The sequence below is a fragment of the Cupressus sempervirens genome, chromosome 1, assembly GCF_028749045.1.
Source record: "Cupressus sempervirens isolate cs-2001-9-10 chromosome 1, ASM2874904v1, whole genome shotgun sequence".
In the NCBI taxonomy this organism is placed as follows: Eukaryota; Viridiplantae; Streptophyta; class Pinopsida; order Cupressales; family Cupressaceae; genus Cupressus; species Cupressus sempervirens.
In genome coordinates, this window is record NC_143118.1 from 510,590,892 (window position 1) to 510,614,192 (window position 23,301).

General features: G+C 35.6%; 1 protein-coding gene across 2 annotated transcripts in view; it reads left to right on the top strand.

Annotated features, from left to right (window-relative positions):
• Positions 1 to 23,301, top strand: part of PAC (pale cress protein (PAC)) — a 212,460-nt gene that overhangs the window by 31,235 nt on the left and 157,924 nt on the right. For both annotated transcript variants that reach the window (XM_089829354.1, XM_089829358.1), the window contains one exon: positions 2,059 to 2,145. In XM_089829354.1, coding sequence (XP_089685480.1) covers positions 2,059 to 2,145 — 87 coding nt within the window. The remainder of the gene's footprint in view (positions 1 to 2,058; positions 2,146 to 23,301) is intronic.

The window sequence follows — 23,301 nt, forward strand, 5'->3', positions numbered from 1 at the left end:
GTATATTATATATGAAATATATTATACATATACATATTTCATGTATAAATTATTATAATTATAATAATACATTGAGAAAATATTAATTGTGATAATTAATATGAGTTAAGAAGAGATATGTCTCTACAGGAGTCACAACTCTTCATATCATATATATATATATATATATATATACACATATATATTTCATTGTAAGAGTAACTTGAAACACACAGAAATAAATAAGTGCTATTACAAGTTACAACAGATCCATAATCTAGGATCTTTAACAAAAATGATTATGCTCTTGAATTGCTAGCATTAAGTACAATAAACAGAATGTCAAAAGATTTCAGCCTGAATAAAAGATTAGCAAGTATCACACAGGATTCTTCAAGAACTTCATTCAAGGGATGTATCGGCAAAAGTCAAGGCAAGAGGAAAGTAAGAGTAGGCTTGATCGCAAAATCCAAGATGACAAGGATCCTAGCAAACCACATCATTGAAGAAATCATCAAGTCCCATTCATTATGACACATTTTCAATATGACACAATTTAAATGGTTAGCATTGAATCAAGGAAGGGTTGCATCCTTAATGGTTGTGACTAAAACAAATGTGATGAGACAAGGATGAGCTTGAGTATCAAGAAAAGGCACATCTTTTGGCTGGTGATAACTTTTATAAGTGCCCATGGTGGCTAACAAGTTAGACTAGCATTAAAGTTCTAAAGGCTCAAGTCACTTCACACTATTGATGTGGTATGGCAAGAAAAATACATGACCAAGGGGGCTGCACTGCCTGGGAAGTGTGACAACAGAAGGAAGAAATAAGACCAAGTCAAAATTTTGCATCAATAAAGTGACGTTGCCACTGAGAAATTGCAACTAGTGTCGCGAGGGTGGTCAAAATGCAGGACAAAGTAAAAACATAGGAGCATGCCACCTTTTAAGATGACAATGTCATTCAAAAGGGGCAACACAATTGGTTGTAATAATTCCTCAAAAGGCTGACCAGCTTTATTTAAGTTCAAGTTGCTTTTTTCTAGTAGTCTTGCCACCTTAATATGGCAATTCAATTGGCAGTTGTGACTGAAATCTGCAACTCTCAGAAAAGACCTCAATTTTTAGTTATTTCATGGCTTCCAAAGTTGGTTATAAAGGTCACAAAGCATGACATTAAACAATAATACCCTTTCATTATAGTAGTGTCACTTATAAAGGGCGACTGAGTAGGTGAGATAGTTGAAATGTGCACCAGGTAACTAACTAAGCCACTTAAATGATATGCCATCATCCAAAATGAACACAATATTCTTATGCATCCATTTCATGATTGTATTCCAGGCTGAAAACAATATTCTTATGCATCCATTTCACATGTTAGGTGTAGCTGGCATTTTTGGCGACTCTCTATTTAGTGCTATGCATGGTTTCTTAGTGATTTAAATAAGGAGAAAGCTGAGTTAAAGCAATAAAAGAGCCTATTTCATGCATTTTCAGCATTTGTTAAGAAGGAGAAAACATAGTTATTAAAGAAATAAAAGAGCCTATTTCACATATTTTAGTGTCTTGTTGCCTCTTCACACTTTCCCCGTCTTGACCACTCAAATTTCTCCTTCAACTTGGCATTGCATTTTCTTTCTAACCTTTGCTGATTACTGTAGTAGATCTCACCCTAGAGCCCTCAACTTTTGAAAACTTGAAAGTTGAACCATTTTATTTTTCCATTCCTTATCCCTGAATGATCTGTGAATATGCTTGGTAGACAATTTACACCATAAACTTGTAAATTTTCAAATTGGATTACTTTGATGAATATTGACGATCATCAATGATACTGATTGTTAATTAGACATAAAATGCAACAATTTGTGAGGTGCCAATTCCAGTACCCAAATATGCATGGTAGAATTTGAGTCAGAGAGAGAGAGTTATTTTGCCATACGTTTTTGTTCTACAATATGGACCACTACTCAATTTTGTTTTATACTTATTTATAGTGGTTTGTAGAGATTTTCCATTTTAGTTAATTTTGTTCATAATCTCTAAAGTATTTAGTTTATTTATTGGCATTCAGATGATAGTGGAAGCTGCTGATAATGGAGAGCTAACAGATTTAGTTCTATTGGTCATATGGAATCGACTAGATCTTGCTCGGCGAGATGTAAGTCATTTTTATATCAAAACAGAGATCTATGTTAGCATTTGTGATATTTTCTTTGTTATTTTAGAAGCTTAGGTGAAATTTCTATTTTCACTTTTATTATATCATCTGTTTCATGAAGAAAAGATAATAGACAGACATATTATTTAATAAATGTAAGTATCCTAAGTGATGGCTTTCATATACATGTTGACGTTTGACCATTTTCATTGTTAAATTCAGGGAAACAAACTAACAAGGCACAGATACAATTTAAACACACTTAAAAGTACATTGGATAAATAAAAATTGAAGAACGCTAACTTGTGAGAATGGAAGTCACAAGAATCCAAAGAAATTAATGAACCCTCAATGAAGTAAATAAATAAAATATTGCAAAGCATAAAGGAAATAAACGAAGTTCATGAGTTGTTTTCCTTTTGCTATGTTGGCAAGTGGGCCTTTGTAATGTCCCTTTATGTAATTGTTCAGGATTTGGTCTAATTTCTTAACTTGCAAGAGACCTTTTTCTGTCTAATTCTTTAATTCCCACAATGAAGTAAATAAACTATATATTGCAAAGCATAAGGGAAACAGACCCAAGTTCATGAGCTGTTTGCCTTTTGCTATGTTGGCAAGTGGGCCCTTTTAATATCCCCTTATGTAATTGTTTAGGATTTGGTCTGATTTCTTAACTTGCAAGAGACTTTTTTCTATCTATTTCTTTTATTGTCTACAAATATATGCATTTAATATGATTTACAAATGTGTACAATCTCAATATCTATTATTTTATGAATTAGACAATGGATGAAATGTATTTCAAATATGACGGTTGCTATAATAATCTTCAATACGGATTGATTGAAGTACAAATGCAATGTCAGAATTAATGATAAGAGATCGATTTTTTCTTGTAAGTTGATTCTGTAAGGATCGGCTAAATGCAAGACTTCTTGCAAGAAACTTCTTTCTATCTAATTCTTTTATTTTCTACAGATATATGCATTTAATATATTGACAAATGTGTATAGTATTTATATCCTTTATTTTGTGAATTAGACAATGGTTCAAATGTATTTCAAATATGATAGTTATTATAATGATCTGCGATAGGGATCGATTGAAGTACAAATGCAATGTCAGAATTGATGATAAGAGATATCGATTTTCACTTGTAACTTGACTCTGTAAGAATCAGCTAAGTGGAAGACTTTATTTAATTGACAGCTTGATCTGAAGGCCAATCTACAAGTAGATATCACCGTCTTTGCCTCTTGACTATCTTGTGTATGCAATGATCCAATTCTTATTCAAATTATAGTTGGTATGATGGCTGATTGGAAATTTCTTGTCCCTGCCTTTGATATGCATTTTTATTTCTTATGCAGTGTTCTTGTTATGTTGTTGTCTCTTATTGAGGCTATTTGCACATGCAATTATTGAATCTTGTCAATGTCTCATGTCCCTCTCGGTTGCTTAACAAATGTTACCCATACTTTGCCTGTTTTTTGTTTTTGCATCCCGATAGGCTAAGCGAGTCCTTTTTGAAAGGATGTTCTGTTGGTGTGGAGTTAGTGTTTTTAGTGTGGACAGACTTCCCCGCAATGGCTTGTGTGTTCCTTCGGTGGCATCCTCAACTCAATTTTCCATCCTACCTGGCTTTGGGTGTGACAGTAGTCATGTCAAGTGGCTGACATACCACGTCGAACCATGATGTTCCATAACGCTTACATGGTTCCAGTTTCTCTGGGCAGACCGTTACTCTTCCTATGCTCAACTCTACCTTGTAATGGATGTAACATGCTAAAATTAATAACAAAAGTTTACTATTTGTTTAAGTTCAACTGACTTGTTTGCGTTTGGCATTGGAACAAGCAACAAGATAAGTAACAAACTTTTTTAAAGAAAGAATACATGGCATAATACTTACAATGCCAAATCTATCTTTAACAAGAATTAAATATTTCTTGTAGACTAATATCTCAAATTTACTTCTATGAAAAGGAAAGGATTGCATTGCCATTTTAATTAACAAAGTACATTTATTCGAATTACATCCTTCTTTCCTAATAATAATCTGAAATAACATGCAACTAACTGAAAACAGAGTACTTACATAAGGTGTACGGAGGTTGAGCTGATAGAGTAGATGTGGCATGAGCATTGCACCAAGTCTTTAGCTTAATTCACAATTTGGGGAAAAGGCATCACTAGGGCATTTAACCACCCAAGTATGGATTGATATTGGTCCCTCCTAGGCTGCTCGAGATCCAAGCAGATTCGACCCTCTGTGAGGGATGGTGAATGATCTAGATAAGTTCTTGTGAATCTGGTGTACAGGTGCCTCAATTGTGATCAGTTGCATTTTGTAGCACATGGCTACTCCAGTATGACTTTTGTTAAGGATGTGTCTAGCAGCTCTAGTCTGACATCCAATAGTCTTACCTTGGCCAAGGATTTTCAGTATCAAGAGTTAATTCCTCACCTTCCCGTTAAATCTCGAGTTTGGGTACAGTTTACTCTTCTTCTTGGTATCGGTGGAGTTAACGAGATATTTTGGTTTCTTTTTGGCCTATTAAAGTTATGCTCTTATCTCATATTGGCTAGCTTGTTGTATGATGAGGTGTGTGACTATGACTGTATAAGATGGATTAATACACTTCCTCCTGACTTCTACCGAGTCTAATGGGAAAACAAGTTTAATTCAGCCTTTCTACTATCTCAACTAGTGCATTATATTTTATTCAAATTTTTTGTGTGGTGTTCCTTATCAGAGGAAGTCTTCTCTCAAAGGACCAGTACTTCATTCCAGGTTCGCCTCTTTTAGGTCTTCTAATGATGTGGCTCTACAGGGCTTCTTTTAAGTAAGTGCTAACAGTGCTTAGGGTGACCATGTTTGGGGTGGTTGAAAAGATGATCCTGCTGTTACATACATAAGTTAGTTCTTTCTAACCACAAGCTTTCAAACCTTACTGGCGTATTCTACATATTGTTCTATTCCTTCGGCTCTTCAACGTTCATCGTCTTGTTTTAAAGAATAGAAGAGACTTTATTTTTCTTAATGAGGTGGTGGAAAGATCTTTCTTGACATATTTTAGGTTACGCAAGGGTCTTCAGTGTGTGAATTACATTCTACAGAATAGTTAACATTGTTGCCTATATTTCAAGATTACAGACATCGAGAATAAGTGCAGAACTTCCTATCTGCCATTAGCAGCAAGATCTCTAAACCTTTTACTAAGAAAGAAGTACAGATTTCTTCAATAATGAATGCAAGTTTGAATGGTACTATTATGTTAAACCAATACTAATAACTCGAAGTAAAATTTACAGAGTCAAGTATTTGTCATGGAGCTGTTGACTTAATTGTTACTTGCCTGGAGTAATACTTAGTCCCTTGGGTAAGAGAGAAGTTGCAGCTGTGCCCTTGGTCCTTACAAGCTGACTGTGTAATTGTCTTTGGCTTCTAACGTGAGGTGGTGGTTATGAATGGTCTCTCTTCCTTTCACGTTATAAAAAGGTTTTCTCCTTTGCCCTTACAAACATCGTGGAACCTGTTGTGAGGTTTTCACACCATCGCCCCAAAATTTTGGGGACCCCCCTTTTTTTTGATCGCCTTGTCAAATTTTTGGATTGTCCAACAATTTTGAGAATTTTGAGCCTTGGACACCTTTAGGGCCAGAGGGGAGAGAGTTAGATTTATTTTCACCCGGTTTCAACTTGATTTTCCAGAGCCACCAATTTCATTCTTAGGCCGAACAAATTTCAAAATTAATTCCAACTTGGCAGGATAAAATTGTAAATTTTGTACTTAGACATTTTCTTTTGAAAATTTGGATATAATTGTATAAAATTGGACAATTTTCAAAAAAAATGAAAATTTTGTTAAATCTGGTCTTTTGGAAAATCTTGATTATTTTTGGTGAAAAGGATTAATTTTTGTGATGGTGAAATAAAATTGCAAAATCGATTTTAGGCTCTAGAGAAATAATTTTATTTGTGTTAAAAAGCTAAAATTGCTTAGCTAAATCGATTTGGAGAGAAATTGCAAAAAAAATGGTTTTAATAGATTAAAGTTGCCTTGAAAACTTTTTGCCTTTAATGAAATTGGTAATTTAATATTGAAAAAATGGCTTTTGGTTAGCCAAAATCCAAATTTAATGACGTATTAATTACTAAACCCCCATTAAATAGAAAATTTTAACACCCTCAAGGCATTATTTAATTTCTTTTTGCAATTTAGAACTAATTGGCAATTTAGAAAGTTAATTTTCATCATGGCAAAATTAATTTTGGTTAAGTATTTAATTGTGGGCCATAATTTTGCATTAATTATTTGTTTTTCTTTCTCCCAGGGTTCAAGAAGAAAGTTGGGTATAAGAGGAGGCTTCTCTCCCATTTCTTCCTTACTTCTCACTTCTCCTTCTCAAGGTGTTGGTGATTTTGCAAGAGCAGATCTGCACTCTTCTTGCTTGGCGAATTTTGTGGAAGGCGAAATTTGTGGGAGCCCAAATTTGTGGAGGGCGAAATTTGTGGGAGCCAAAATTTGTGGAAGCTAAAATTCTGATTTTTTTCAAGAGGCTGCAATTTTTGCCCTAGGTTGGGTAATTTTATTTGGAGGTGAATTGCATGATAAATTTTTTATTTGCAAAGGGATTTGAAATTCTTGAAGTCATATCCTAGGTTTCGAAAAGTCGCTGTAAGATTATTGGTTAAGGTGAATTTTCATCATCTAGAGTTGCAAGGGGTGCTTAAGCTGACATCCATCTTTCGTTCTAGTCTAAGGATTGCTTCGCTTGGTTCTTCTTGCCTTCTGGTCCACCACTCTACCATCCTGTAATAGGGCGACGAGCATGGAGGATGGTAGTGCAAGTAAGAATCCCAAGCGGGCAAACACTAAGAAAGACAAAGAGGATATGATGCCCAAAAATTCCTTCTCGAAAATGAAGAGAATAACCGACACCAATATTGGTACAGTGGACATGATACGGATGAAGGACAGACTAAAGGAAGGCAATCCCCCTTGGCTATAGGTAGAGGTAATTTTCATCATCTAGAGTTGCAAGGGGTCCTTAAGCTGACATCCATCTTTCGTTCTAGTCTAAGGATTGCTCCTCTTGGTTCTTCTTGCCTTCTGGTCCACCACTCTACCATCTCGTACTAGGGCGACGAGCATGGAGGATGGTAGTGCAAGTAAGAATCCCAAGCGGGCAAACACTAAGAAAAACAAAGAGGATATGATGCCTAAAACTCCCTTCTTCTCGAAAATGAGACAAATAACCAATACCAATGGTGGTACCATAAAAGGATATACAAAAGGCAGTTGCACATCACGGCCTAGGCATCGACACTTCCATTACGACCATGATGAGCTACAACGAAGCAACCCTTTATTTTGAAGACATCAGAAAAGAGGATGTCAATGAAACAGATTTTGGATCGAGGTTGGATGAGTTGGGGAAGGTTGTTATCAAGAAGAAGCATTTGGGCACCCTTTTCTCTCTCAATGCTTTTATTGGATTTGAGAAAGAATATGAGAAGGATCACGAAAGGATACTACAAGTAACAAGTGGCATGGCGAAGTCAGTGGAACTCAGGGCGAAGCACACACCTTGTCCTCCTATGGAAGAAGTTAACGAAAGGCTAGCTAAGTTCATTGCCTTAGCTAAGAAGATGAAAGAAAAGGGAAGAGTTATATTAGAAGATCATTTGATGTAAGCCCAAGTGGCAAATTTCCCCTTTCTTCTAGAATAGGACAAGTGTCTATTTCTAATTGGCCACCATTTTGGTGCCTTCTCATTGGCTGCCACTTTTTGCTTTTTTTTCATTGGTCCATTGATGAGGTGGCAGCTTCTCATTGGCCGATGGGGTGGCAACCCTAATTAGGGTTTTGAGAATCCAATCTGGATCGTTGATCTTGTTTTGATCTCCACCGTCTGTTGTATTTCTGGCCCCTATAAAAGGCCATTTGCTCTCATCTGTAAAAGGGTCGAAGAAATTGTTGCGTAGATAATACCAAAATTGCTCTATTTTTCATTGTTGCGATTTACATGTTGATTAAGAACATTGGGTGTTATTGCATGTTTTCTACTTCCACTTAGTTAGATTTTCTTTCAAGTTGTTGAAGCAAATTGCATTTGAAGTTGTTTAAGTGAAGTTAAAGTAGATAGATAGTGGTATGGTAGTATTGGTAAATGTTTGATAGGGATCAATACTAGGCCACTAGCATCCTAGCGGCTGGTTGGGAAGCTTTGTGTGGTAAACTAGTTTATTATTCCTTCGAATCATTGCACCTGTGGAAGTGAGGCCGTTGGTCATCTCTCATTAGGTTCGATCCCCGTCCATTTGCTAACCTTCCATTCATAGGAGTAGGAGTAGAATAGTAAGTAGTTGGGTAGTCGAAGCTTAGAGAAGCAAGTTAGAGGAGTAAGTTAAGTATTAGAACACATCCATTCACCTTCCACAACCATTGCTTTCCCATCAACATCATCACTGGCAAACACATCCTCCATCACCACCACCATCAACATTATCTGCCTCCGCACATTTCACAAACTGAGTCGTCATCTCCATCATTCCACCAAAGTCCAAGTCATCCTCGAATGAATAGCGTAAGGCCGCCTACGTGATTACCAACAAATCACATCGATAAAACTGAGCGAGTATCAAACGGTGTAAGGAACATTGGAGCTATTGCTTATGTCTTCATGAGTAATAACGTTTCAAGAGAGGAGTTGCATGTTTGATATCCCATATTGAATATTCAAATCCTAATATGTTATGTAAGTGATACAAAACTCGCATCGACAGAACCCCTAACATCCTCGCCGCCTAATGGGTTATGTGGTTCATCTCTTTGATGTTTCCTATCGTGCAAGTATTCAAAGATTATCTTTGGTCTTTCCTACCAATTCCAAAGTTGGCGATATGAACATATTTACCATCTCTTAAATTTGAATGTATTTTAAAAGGTATTCCATGATCGGTGAGCTACATAAGAGGATGAAATAGCCATCGGAAGAATTAAGTCCATCCTTAGTGTTAAGTCATATAATATAAATGATTAAGTGTTCAAATTAAGGGAAATGTATCCAAGGTAGAATATATCCTAAGGTGACTATGAAAATGATGTGATATATATATATAGTTTTAATATTATAATGTTTAATTAACACTAAGGCCATACTCAAGTTCAAGTCAACATGCGAGGGTGAAAATTGAATTCAAATTCAAATTAATAAGTCATTTGTTGATTAGCAAGTGTAGAGGAGGTACCCTCAAGAGTTAAATCCCCTTGGTCACTCGGTTCAATTTGTCAGGTCTTACCACTTCCAGGATTCAGAACTTGATCATCCCACATCCCCTTTCCCAGTGATGCCTCTTCCCCCTTCCGGTTTGTGTATTACGTTCTTCCTGCGTCCAATCCGAATAGGTGGTTGAACCTTGATATCAAGCTAAATGTAAACACGATTTTATGTGCAACTTCATCGTTATATCAATGAGCATCTTACTATTATTCATCAATTTTAATTCATATGATAACAAGAGGTTTTCAATCATATTTAAGTTATAATCACTTAAACAAAGTAAGAGTTTTGAGTTAGAGATATCATACTTTTCGAAACCAAAATCCACCTAGGGAAAAGTTTGCAAAACCATGGTTAGTCCACATATACCGCCTAGGGCACAAAAGTTATACCATTGTATTATTGTAAGCAAAACTATTTAGGGCAACAAAACCACTGTAATCAAAACTATTTAAGGTAATTAAAACCACTATAATCAAAACCATTTTTGGTAATTAAACCATTGTTAGATTAGGTCTTTTTGCTTAGGGAAAATTTACAAAACCATTATTGAAAATAATAAATTTCATCTAGGGCATCTATTAATAAAGGCGTGACGATAAAAGTGTCAAATAAAAGGGGTGTGTGTAACATATGGATTTTTTACTAACTAATTTCAGTCTTAAACTAACTGATTTCCAACCGTTATTCACGAGTAAGATTTCCAACGGCTATATAAACTGAAATAAATCTAATTACAATGCTGAAATTTTCCAAGAACACAAATTGAAATTAAATTATTTAATCAGCTGAAAGTAAATATCAAATGTAATCATTCAACTACTTCTAGGTTTCAACTGAATATATATATATATATAACAAACATTCTTGCAAGGAATTCCAAACTGAAATATTTGTAACTGTAGCAACTAATTTTAAAGGAAAGATCTTCAACTTGATAAGCATTAACTAACATACAGTTTATCTTGTGAAGTTGTAATGGTCACCCTTGGATGTCCCAAAAAAACTAAACCAAATTGCTGAAAGGAATTATGTCAAACAGTTTGCATTCAACTTCTTAAAACCCCTTATAACTCCGGAAATCAAACGTTTTTATGGAATTGGTATCATATAACATAAACAAGAAAGAAACTACAATGATATGCAAAGTGGAAATGAACTATTGCTAATAAAATGTTATTTTCAGAATTCATAAAACCAAATACATGGCAGATTTATCAACTCACTAATTACTTCAGCAGTATTGACATAATACTCCAGCCCATGCTTTCGAACTTGCTGCTACAATACTTTGTCCTTCAATCAGTCCACTACCTTCATAATACCATTCCCTCAAAGCGGCATAAGCATCGGACAAGTAGTGAAGAAGATATGAGCAAAATACCAAATCTGCCTGTAGCCGGAAATGCAACTAAACTGCCTGATAATGAAGCCAATAACAAAGAATTCCAAAGGCCAAACCCCAAGGGAATGACGTCTAGAATGTTACAAAAGAGGATAGACGTCCTCAAATGCCAAGAACAAAGCTGCAACTCACACACCAATTTCTTCTCATATTCAACCTCCTAATGAAGCCACAAATGCTTCCTTTTATTCTATTTCCAAGGGTCCGCTCAACTCATATGGGCAATGTGGGATAAAAGATGTGTACTATATAAAACATATATTAAAATACCCCTTATGTCTCCCTTAGGTACACACTACCATAAAATAAATATTAAAGTAACACTTTAATATTTTACAATTAACTAGACGTTACTTTAATAAAACTTCAGGCATTAAAATGTATTAGCAATCGGACTCCGAATAATGCGAGTGATAGCTCATCGGAAAGCTCTCACCGAGGAGTATCGAATTCCAATCACCAAAATTGACCTGCACTGTGTCCTGCCGACTTACTAAAAATAGTAAGTATGCCTGAAACTGAGTAAATCAACTTCGTTTTGGCCCAAATTGGAAATGACTAGGCCAAAACACTCCAGGATCCCATTAAACCCTTTGTTAGCCCTCAGGACCATGTAGAACAAGGCTAACGCACACACACTTGGTCAACTGCTAAAAGATGGGATCATTACAAATCCGCCCTCCTTGAAATTGCTTGTCCTCAAGCAATTAAGTAACATAATGAACTCCAACCTCCACCTGGATCCCAATTGAAGTAATGTGTGATATCCATATAGACATTAAACAAATTACAAATGAACATCATTAGGACCAACCACATGTCCTGCAAGTTAGCTCCCAAAACTTGTGCTGATGAAGTATAAGTCTGGATGTCACTAGAAGGTGGCTCCATATAAGATCTATGAAACCTCTTCCTCCCAACTGCTGCAACACAAAACTGAATCTTTGTAGATAGTGAAAACTGAGCCCAACTCCACTCAGGTGAATGATCAACATCAGCCTCAAACATCAGATTGTCATAAGACAATGTTGCATCCATGTTGAACATAATATTATCCCAAGAGTGAACATTAACACTTTGTTGATCGATAGTATAATATGAGTCTGTCACTATATTGCTCACCTCATTAGCAATAACAAGTGTACTATCATCAGAGCACACATCTACAACCGAATGCTTATTACCAAACTCCTCATTGGATGGTTCAACTGACATAGAAGTGGTTGTTGATATGACAGTTCCCTTGCATTCTCCTAATTCCACTATTGCTACATCATCATCCCCTGACAAGGCTTCATATGTGGTCTCCTGACTTTGCACGCATGTCTCTATAGACTCTGTCGAAATACCCACATCACCAACATCATAACTGGCTGGCTCTATACGTGTCTCGATCCCACCTGAGGAATCAACTACCTTATGCTCTGGAGCAGTATACAAATCATCAATGTTGATGCCCATTTGTCTAGCCATAAGCTGCAACATCATATCCATTTGCCTATTCTGCTCCTGTTGCATACGTTGCCCCTTCTCTAATGTACCCAATAACTGTCTGAACAGTACCTCCCCCTGATCTGGACCAGCATTTCTGCCTCCGCCTAATCCTGTATTCCTGTCATCTTGATCACCCATATTATTGTCCTGATCACAGAATATCTCCTCTGTGTCTGTATGGTTGGATTCAATGTCCCCCTGCACGGATGTACTAGACTGTTTGCTTTGCAAGTCTGAAATCCTATTTTGTCTTGCTCTGGTATCGCGGAAATTATAAGACCCCTGTTGCATGCTCAAACATAAATGCTTAGCCTGTGTTTTTTATTTATTTCTGATTTTAGTGTTTTGACATTTCGTCAAACACTTTTTCCCTCTATCCGGCTATTCCAAATTCCCTATAAGACCTCCACAGGATGGCAGGACTTATAGCTCTGATACCACTGTAATGGTCACCCTTGGATGTCCCAAAAAAACTAAACCAAATTGCTGAAAGGAATTATGTCAAACAGTTTGCATTCAACTTCTTAAAACCCCTTATAACTCCGGAAATCAAACGTTTTTATGGAATTGGTATCATATAACATAAACAAGAAAGAAACTACAATGATATGCAAAGTGGAAATGAACTATTGCTAATAAAATGTTATTTTCAGAATTCATAAAACCAAATACATGGCAGATTTATCAACTCACTAATTACTTCAGCAGTATTGACATAATACTCCAGCCCATGCTTTCGAACTTGCTGCTACAATACTTTGTCCTTCAATCAGTTCACTACCTTCATAATACCATTCCCTCAAAGCGGCATAAGCATCGGACAAGTAGTGAAGAAGATATGAGCAAAATACCAAATCTGCCTGTAGCCGGAAATGCAACTAAACTGCCTGATAATGAAGCCAATAACAAAGAATTCCAAAGGCCAAACCCCAAGGGAATGACGTCTAGAATGTTACAAAAGAGGATAGACGTCCTCAAATGCCAAGAACAAAGCTGCAACTCACACACCAATTTCTTCTCATATTCAACCTCCTAATGAAGCCACAAATGCTTCCTTTTATTCTATTTCCAAGGGTCCGCTCAACTCATATGGGCAATGTGGGATAAAAGATGTGTACTATATAAAACATATATTAAAATACCCCTTATGTCTCCCTTAGGTACACACTACCATAAAATAAATATTAAAGTAACACTTTAATATTTTACAATTAACTAGACGTTACTTTAATAAAACTTCAGGCATTAAAATGTATTAGCAATCAGACTCCGAATAATGCGAGTGATAGCTCATCGGAAAGCTCTCACCGAGGAGTATCGAATTCCAATCACCAAAATTGACCTGCACTGTGTCCTGCCGACTTACTAAAAATAGTAAGTATGCCTGAAACTGAGTAAATCAACTTCGTTTTGGCCCAAACTGGAAATGACTAGGCCAAAACACTCCAGGATCCCATTAAACCCTTTGTTAGCCCTCAGGACCATGTAGAACAAGGCTAACGCACACACACTTAGTCAACTGCTAAAAGATGGGATCATTACAGAAGTTTCCTTTAATGGTTGTCCAAGCTTTGGCTTTGGTGAGAGGAGAAGCATTGACATAGGCTTAACCTCCTAGCCGCGGACCATTACTTATCCCCATAGGTTCTAATTTAATAGAACGACCCTCCCTACCCCGAGGTTGGGCTTGGGATGTTCATTGATCCAACCATTAGAGTATCCAAGTGGGTTGAGCTCCCAACAATTATTCGACGAAATAACTGAAGCGTTTGGACAACAACAAGATCATTTGTTCCGACAAATTTGCCTAATTCCACCTTGGCCAAGGATTTCAATATGTGGGTTTACAACCCGATCTCCACCACTTAGCTTGACAACTTATTTCACATGTGGAACTTGCATGAGCTAATGCATTAATTAAATTATTATATATTTGATTCTGATATCATTCTTGTTTACACAGGTTCCTCTACACCTCTTCACCATAATCAGGTCATCAAGTCGGTGATTCCTTGGTGTCTTCAAATCAACCCTACTAATATGCTTCACACCTTCTTCACCATATTTTGGCTTTTAGCCTAGTGAACTCCTTGGTTTCTGGTTTATTATCTTATCTCAGTTATCAAACATTATATCAAATTGCATAATAAATATTATTAGAGAAGATAGCCTTTAAAGGAAAATTCAGAAAGTTGCTTATTCAGATATTATAACGAATAACAGACTTAAATAAGATTATTACCATGGCAGTCGACTAATTCTTTAGAAGGTTATAATGAACTTGAAAGGATTATAGCCGGCTTCAATCATTGTCTTATATCACTATTAATGAAAAGGTAGACTGAAAATGGAAAACATTTGGCTTCATTCACAGCTCGTAATCTCTAACACATGAAAGAAAATGACATACTTGCAAATGACAATAACAATGATTATATATATGTATTGGTTTAGTTCCTACGGCTGACTCAACATTCATATTGGTAATGGAAAGTAATACAAGTAAATCCTTATGTGACTCTGTCACTGTAGTCTGAGAAGGGGCCGACGCTTGACTAACTCCGCCTTTCTTGCTCTGAGATCCACGGTGAATGATAATGGTTTGAGTTGATTCAAATGGAAATTCAGAATAGGGTTCTGTTGGCACAATAATATTGTTTATAGAATTCAAAACTCAAGGATATGAAAATCCGACAAGGAGTGCGTGAAAGAAATGCCGAATTCAAGGGTGAATGCCAAAATACATTTAAAGGTTCATATTATAAACTTGAACCCGACCTTACGGCTACCAACAATTACAAAGATCATATTTGAAATCTTTATTAAAATCGGCTAGAAGAAAAAGGAGAAAGAAGGGAAAGTTGAGAAGGAAAGAAGATGAAAAGTTTTAAATAATTAATATTATTTATATTTGTTTTATTTCCTTGATTATGTTTATATGTATGTAATGGTAAGGTGGCATCGTTGGATTAATGTTTTTAATGTAATGGTGCCACTTTATTATTATTTACCTATGATCATAGTTGAGAGAATAAACTAATATTTAAATAATGTTATTATTTGATAATTTCTTAAAGGTAAGAACTTATGTTTATTTTGCATTGTTTTATTATAACGTTTTTACTTTTAGTTTATGTGGTTCCACCATGAAATATGTTGCCAAGTTCTAGTAACCTTGCAGAATGGCTTTAGGTCAAACCTGTCGCTTTTGATGATTGAACCATATGACCATCCCCTTCCGATGACCTCGTTTCGCAATGCTTCCCCTCTCTCACCGGTCTTCATCCTATAATCATTCAAACAACATTCTCGCCAAGACATCAATTCAAGATTTAAAAATTGTTAATTTAAATCATCAAGTGATCATTACGAATTTCATCAATATCATAATAACTAAGTTGTTCATCATATATATATATATATATATATATATATATATATATATATACAATTAACCGTCTCTATTTCACATGATCATGAATAAATTGATACAACGGCTAGAATTAACTAACTTAGTTTCTTATGATAATTAAATCGATACAACGGCTATAATTAGCTAATTCAATTTCACATGAACATGAAGGATTAAGCAATGGCTATAACTAACATGATATAACCACGGCTATAATAAATTAATTCAATTTCACATGAACATGAAGAAATAATTTGGTTCAACGGCTATAATCAGTTTAAAATTCTAGGGCAAAAATTGGGATGTAACAGTGTGACATACTCTCCCCTATATGAGTCATCGTCCTTGATGATGTGGAAAATAAAAATAATATATACAGTACAACGGTTTTTTTTCCCTTTCTATATTATCTGATTTAATACATTAAAAAGATGTGGATATTGTTGATGGATCTCGTCGTAATCTTCCCACGTGGCACTATCTTCTGAAGATTGGTCCACATGTGTAACATCCACTTTTCTCGGGACTTAACTAACAACTAGCATAACATAGAAATATAGTTACTACTTCATTTTCATGGGAAAGCAGTTAACAGTTATGTTCATGTGAATGAGATTAATGGTTACAATCAAATAGTGATGTGAATATCAGGATTTAACTGTGTGATTTTTGAGTCAAACTCGATGACCCATGTTTCATGAGTAGTGATTCAACATGAATCCATCTCTCATGAGAATAAATGGAACACTTAGCACTCATTGGATCTAGGTGATGCTCACAGGGGTGAAGCACCGGGACTTCCCGGGAGGTCACCCATCCCAGTACTACTCCAGCCTGAGCGCGCTTAACTACGGAGTTTCCTCCACAGTTAAACCCAAAGCTTGCAACCCCATTTACAATCAAATAGTCAAGAATTTCATAACTAGCAATTGATAGCATCATCAATAAATCTAAATGAAAAATTTGAGCTTTACATACTCTAAACTTTGAAACTGAAATCTGTCTAGGGCAACATCTGCAAAACTTAGGTTAATTCGTATTTACTGCTTAAGGAACAAATAGCTATACCACTTTATCGTAATGACAAATACCATCAGATACCACTATATCATCTAGGGCATCAAATACCGTTGTATCATTTAGGGTGTCAAATATCACTATATCATTTAGGGCATCAAATACCACTGTATCATTCAGAACATCAATTACCACTATATTATTTAGGGCATCAAATACCACTGTATCATTCAGGGCATCAAATACCACTGTATCATACCTTTTCTTCCTATTGCTAACTATGGCAATAACATACGGTTCGAAGATACACTCATATTCATTATTCACATAAATGAAAGACTGAAATAACAATCCATCATATAAACCTATCTCTTGCATATAGATATATTCCATGTTCAATTGGAAGATCAATTGATTTAATTGGTTACCAATTACATTGACGAGAAAAGTTGCTTTCATTAAAGAAAATAATTGAATCAATAATATAAATCAATCCATCATATCTTCTACTTGCATAAATGTCATAAAAGTAAAATACCTGTTACCAACAAATTTTTGAATGCATAACTTATCTTTGTCTAGTGCATGTCTTGACATCTTGTGGAGAGGGGAAAGATTGGTTGGGGCTTAACATCCCTACCACAGCCCCTTAAAATATCCCCACATAATCTCATTCGAGAAAGACCCTACCTACTCGAAATAGACATGGAGCACCTTGCCCAACCACTGAGCATCTTGGTACTTAATTCCACCACTCGACTTGACAATAGGGTACATATTGGACAATCATGAACTTGGATTCTGTAAAAATTTATTATAAAATTTTATCATCTATGATAGTTCTAATTTCTGTTCTTCCTTTGTAGGGATTTTCTTTACCTCTTCATCGTCTTTCATTGGGCATTCCCGCCAAGGTGAGTCCTTGGTGTTTGTTCCAATTGTTAATCATAGAATTCCATCCATTAGCGGGTACACTGCTGGCATACAACTGATGCAAAGATGAAATTTCAAATCTGGGAACATGCGGTTCTTATAATTTAGAACCACACTTGTTTAAATCAAAAGCCAAAATACAACCATATCATAACAAGGAAAGGTTTGTTCTTTTATGAGAGCCACTCATTTTGTATTTTGGTCCCAATCTGATATTGATAGTTTGCATTTGATCTTGAAGGAAATAAAAGAAAATCTGTAGAACATGAGCCAAATGCATATATTTTGAATGTATAGTTGATGCATACTCCAAAGAGGGATGAATGCATGATTTGACTATTAAGAGAATACTTGCATCGGTTAAGAGCATGAAGAAAGAATGTAAATAACACCAACATAACTTGAAATGAATGCTTGGTGAGAGTTAGGAAGTCTTGCCGAGTGGCTCAAGCTGTCTTGACTGTGAAAAAAAATTGTATTCGCTAATATGGAGAAGCCTGCGAAGGAATAGAGATATGATGCTCGGTGCATAGGTAACAATTAGAGTCGAGAGAAAGGAAGAAGAATGTCGTTCTTATCAAATGTGAAATGCTTTTAAATCTTGAATAGGCTAAGTGAGCTGCAACTTAAGGTGGCAATTTCGATTCAAGACCATTGGTTTGTTAAGTTAATCGATTCAAAAAGAAGGGAGGTGCCAAGTTTACATGTTGCCCCTTAGTATAGTAGGTAAGATGAGTGACTTTTGAGTTGGTTGCTGGATGGAATAGGCTCTAATGGTTTGTTTTGAGTGCAGATATTTTCTTTTTAACCTTCTGGCCCCTCGTTTAATTGTTCTGTGTTTGTTCTGTAATTGTTTTGTGTTTGTTTTGGCTCCTTTGAAAAACATTTATATATATATATATAGATTATTTTTAAATGATTCCATCATGCTATTATTGTACCCAAAGTCGCACTCATTAAAAATGTGTAACTATATACATGTGTAGTTCGGAGAATATAGTTTATTATAACATCATATCCTCTTGATGTATGCACATGTATATATATACATATATTAATAAGTACAAACTATAGATATTACTTGAATATCCTGGTGGTTTAATATATATATATATATATATATATATATATATATATGTAATGGATATATAGGAGATGATAAAAGAAAAAATGGAGACGACATCACCAAACAACAAAGGTAATGGTTCTGAACATGAATTTTGATAATGATAGCTATATTTTTTTTATATGTTTGACCAAGTAGCTCATGGTATTGCCCAATGTACACTCTTGCTTGCCTAGTCGTTTACCTTTAGCTACAGTTATTCAAGATTCATACCTATTTGCCCAGTGATGGTGGTGCCCCTATGCCCAATTCTTTTCTGACAATGCTTCTACCGTTTTGACGTGTTCCCTACAAGGAAATTCTCCGCGATTAAATCATATTCCTCAATATAATAATAATTACCATAACAAGTAATTAATCATAACAATCATAACGGCTAATTGCCTTTTCACTTCCCATGAATTTATGATGAATAACCAACTTTCCAAAATAGCATTAAAATATTATCATAACGATTAGCTAGCACGTCAATCTTCATATGAAATTATAATGATTAACCATCTTACCATTTCACATGATTGTAACTAATTTTACTCATCAACAAACTTTACATGAAACCTCAACGGTTATATGAACATTTGAAATGGAGCCAAATTTGGGATGTAACAATATGGCAGTATCTTCTGAATATAGGTCCCACTGGACCTTACATTGCTTAACCTTTTTATTACATAGGCATAACCTAAGTGCCTCTAGCACCCTAACGAGCTCAACCACGACCACTCCGGGGTCTTAGATTTGCAAGGAATTCCAATCAATCATATGAGAAAAGTCAGAAACATACTTTTTGAGATAAGAAACATGAAATACATTGTGCATCCCAGACAAAGCTGGAGGTAGAGCAATTCTGTACGCAATTGGGTTGATTACTTCCAGGATTCAAAAGGGCCAATGTATCTTGGAGCTAACTTGGAAGATTTACCAAAAGTTATAGTGTTATTCTGGGGTTTAACCCTTAATAGCACCTTTTCTCTAATTAGTGAAACCTTTATGCCAATCGATAGCTTTTGTCAACCTTTACCTGATCAATTTGACCTGTCCTTCCATTTTGGACAACATTTCTGGGCCAAGTACAACCCTGTCTTCTAGCCTATCCCAGTTGATAGGGGTTCTACACTTTCTGCCATAGAGTGCCTCGAAGGGGGGCATCTTGATCATTGATTGGTATGTGTTATTTGTACACAAATTCCGAAGTGGCAAATAATCTTCCAACTTGTACTGTTGATCCATGCAATACATTCTAAGTATATCTTCCAATATCTGGTTCACCTTTTTTGTCTGCCCATCCGTCTCAGCGTGGTATGCCAAACTTGTGTTTAATTGAGTACCCAAAGCTGAGAAGAGACTGCCAAAATTTGGATTTCATACGGGCTGATGGAGCCTTAAAATTCAAAATTTTTGGGCATCCATTTGGGCATATTTAATGAGTATCAGCCTCCATGATTAAAGTCCATTTGAGCAATGCATTTGAAGATGATGATGATTATGTTTACATGCTGATGGAGTTATGTAAAGATGGAGAGCTCCTTGGTCAAATACTGAAGTCAAAAGGATATAGTCACATATATATAATTGAGAGAGCATCAGATTAATATTATAAGATTGTATAACCACATAAGAACAGTAATTCTATCACTGCAGAAGCTAGACAAATGCAAGTATTTATATTCCATGCTCGGGATATCATTGCTGTATTAGAAGACACATCACAGTTCAAAATACATACGGAAATACAAGTACAACAATGATGAAACTGAAGAGATATGCACAGCCCTATACAGAGGAACAGTACAGGGTTATATATGTTGAGATCACAACAAAGAATATAGGTTTCATTATGATAGTGGAGTGCCTGGAAAGGTTCAGCGAATTTATTGGAGATGGTCTGATATGCACAGAGCGCTTAAGTTCTATGATTCATCATGCATGATTACAGTCAAAAGACCTAAGATCATGAACAGATTGTTTTCATACAGCAAACACATAACCTTAAGATCACAGTACTAATTGATCCTAACGTACTCGAGCCAACAATGGAAAATCACCATGGTGTTCAGGCAGAGGAGGAAATCTTCACCAAAATGATGCAGGGATGTTCATCGCTGATGGAAAATTATGAATTATCCAACATGGCAAAATCTGGAAATATGTGAGCAGTGGCACAGGCACTTTTTGGATGTGAATCAGTGATTGAATAGATTTCCAAAAATATTTCCATGTGTAGTGGCAGAAGGACGTGCAATGGCTGATACTTTGAGAAGATCACAAATTTCACGGGAGCAATCTGTATGAAGACAATACATATGATACGGCAGCATGTTGAGCAGTTTGAGAAATTTATTATTGTGCTCGATGAAGGACTCCTTAACTTCCATAGCCATTTAATCTTGGAGTTTATTCCTTATTTAATGACTTTTAAAAAAAAACTTGTTGCAGGAACGCACCTGAAGCCAGTATGTGCACAAACGGTGAAAGTTTTATAAAAGAATTGCCAAACGCATTATGAGGACTGGTCAATCAATTCTAATATTTCCGTCTAGAAGACATTGTGTATTTTTGGCGAGCATGACTCTCAAACGGAAGAGGAAATAACAGGAGAAAACATTTTTTTTTATGTGTCATGAAAATAGTTCTATATTTATATATAAGTCATTTTTACTTTGCTTTTTTGTGGCAGGGGGAGCCGTCAGAAAACAAGAAAAATGTATGGAGGGAGTCGAGCACAAGGAGACTTTACATTAGCAGCAGATCTATGCATCGAGTTTGTTATCCTCAGCGTCAACGGTTTTTATAGAGCCTACTGGTATATGTTCGGGTGTGGGAGTCTTCATGTGTAGGAGAATCCGGATGAAAGTTTAAATGCAAAGTGCATAGAGGAAATAAAGTATTCGGGGTTTTAACGGGAATGAAAGATATCGCATCAAATATTATAATCCATGGGAGAAGTTTAATTGCCGGCTGAAGTTCGAATCATATTACAAATTAATTAAACATTGTTCAGTTTTAATGAAGGGATGCAACGTTTGGAGAGGTAACCGATATTGCTTGGTCCTCTATAAATATATGTAATAGAAAACCAAATAGGAGTCAATTCATTATATATTTTAAATTTTACATATCCTATGCTCAATGGTATATTTTATTCTTTTATTGATAAAGAAAATGACCTTTTGAACTAAGCTTATGGATGGTGGATTATTGGGTGGATTTTGTGCGATCCCGATACATTTGCAATAGATGGATTATCTGTAAGGAATGTCTCTATTGTGATTTTTTTTCGACATTCTTATTTATTTTAAATTTTGGAGTTTTAAAATTATTATTGTGTCCTTTATAATTTTTAAATTTTTTTTTCTATAAGTATTTTAAAACTCGGATAAGTTGACTGGGTCATTATTGCATTTTAAATTTGATAAATGTAAATATTGTGAAATATTTTATTGTTTCCGTATTTATGTCTAATTTGTCTTCGCAGGTGTTAAAGTGCATCTTAGACTAATTTAAAATTGCGTTTATATAATTGATCCATTGCATCTGAATTGTTAAAATTCTTTATAGTTTAAATACATTGAAATTTATAAAGTTGTACGTTTCAACTAATAATATATTGACTCTAATTGCCCATTTAATTAAGCACCGGTCTTTTACTCTTGATTCATAACCCATATGCTGGCAACTGTTTCTTTTTTTTCCATTGAAGAATTAATATATTCATTTGTTACAATCATCTGTAGTAATCACTTTTATTGAAAAACATTCATACAATTATTTACTTTTATTCTTAATTCATAACTTGCAATCTTAAAACTTTCTATAATTGTTGCCGTTTTGAAAGCTTTCATCGCATTTGTGTTCTAATTGATCTTCTTTAAGCATCTTGGATATAAGGTTGTCATCCAGGATCAGGTATACTCGCATTGGTTTTGTAGAGCCGGAAGTGTAGGGGATTTGGATCGCATCGATCAATCCCATCAAGTTGGTCTTAAGCGGTTGGATGTCCCAACATCGAGTAGGCAAGGCTTGTAGGATTCCAATCTGCGGTTTTGGGAACCAACACGGCCATTTCTATAAGAAATTATCTTTTCGGGAATGCCATGGAGCCTAAATACTTTCACAAACTTGTGCACGATTACCAGGGCTTCATCAATTAGGTTTCCTGGAATAAAATGGGCTACCTTGGTAAGTCTATCCATGACTACCAGTATGGTGTTGTGTTTATTCTATGACATGGGTAGCCGTTGGACAAAGTCCATACTAATTATCAGCCACTTCCTTTTGGGAGTGGTATGCGGATGGAGTAGCCCTACCGGATGATGGTGTTCGACTTTAACCCATTGACATTCGAGGCAGCTAGCCATAAACTTGGCTGCATCCCTCTTCATACCCCTTTAGAAGTATAAGGGTTGGATATCTGCTAAGAGCTTTGCAACCCCACAATGTCTCGAGTATGGTGCTGTATGAATTTCCTTGAAGACTAGAT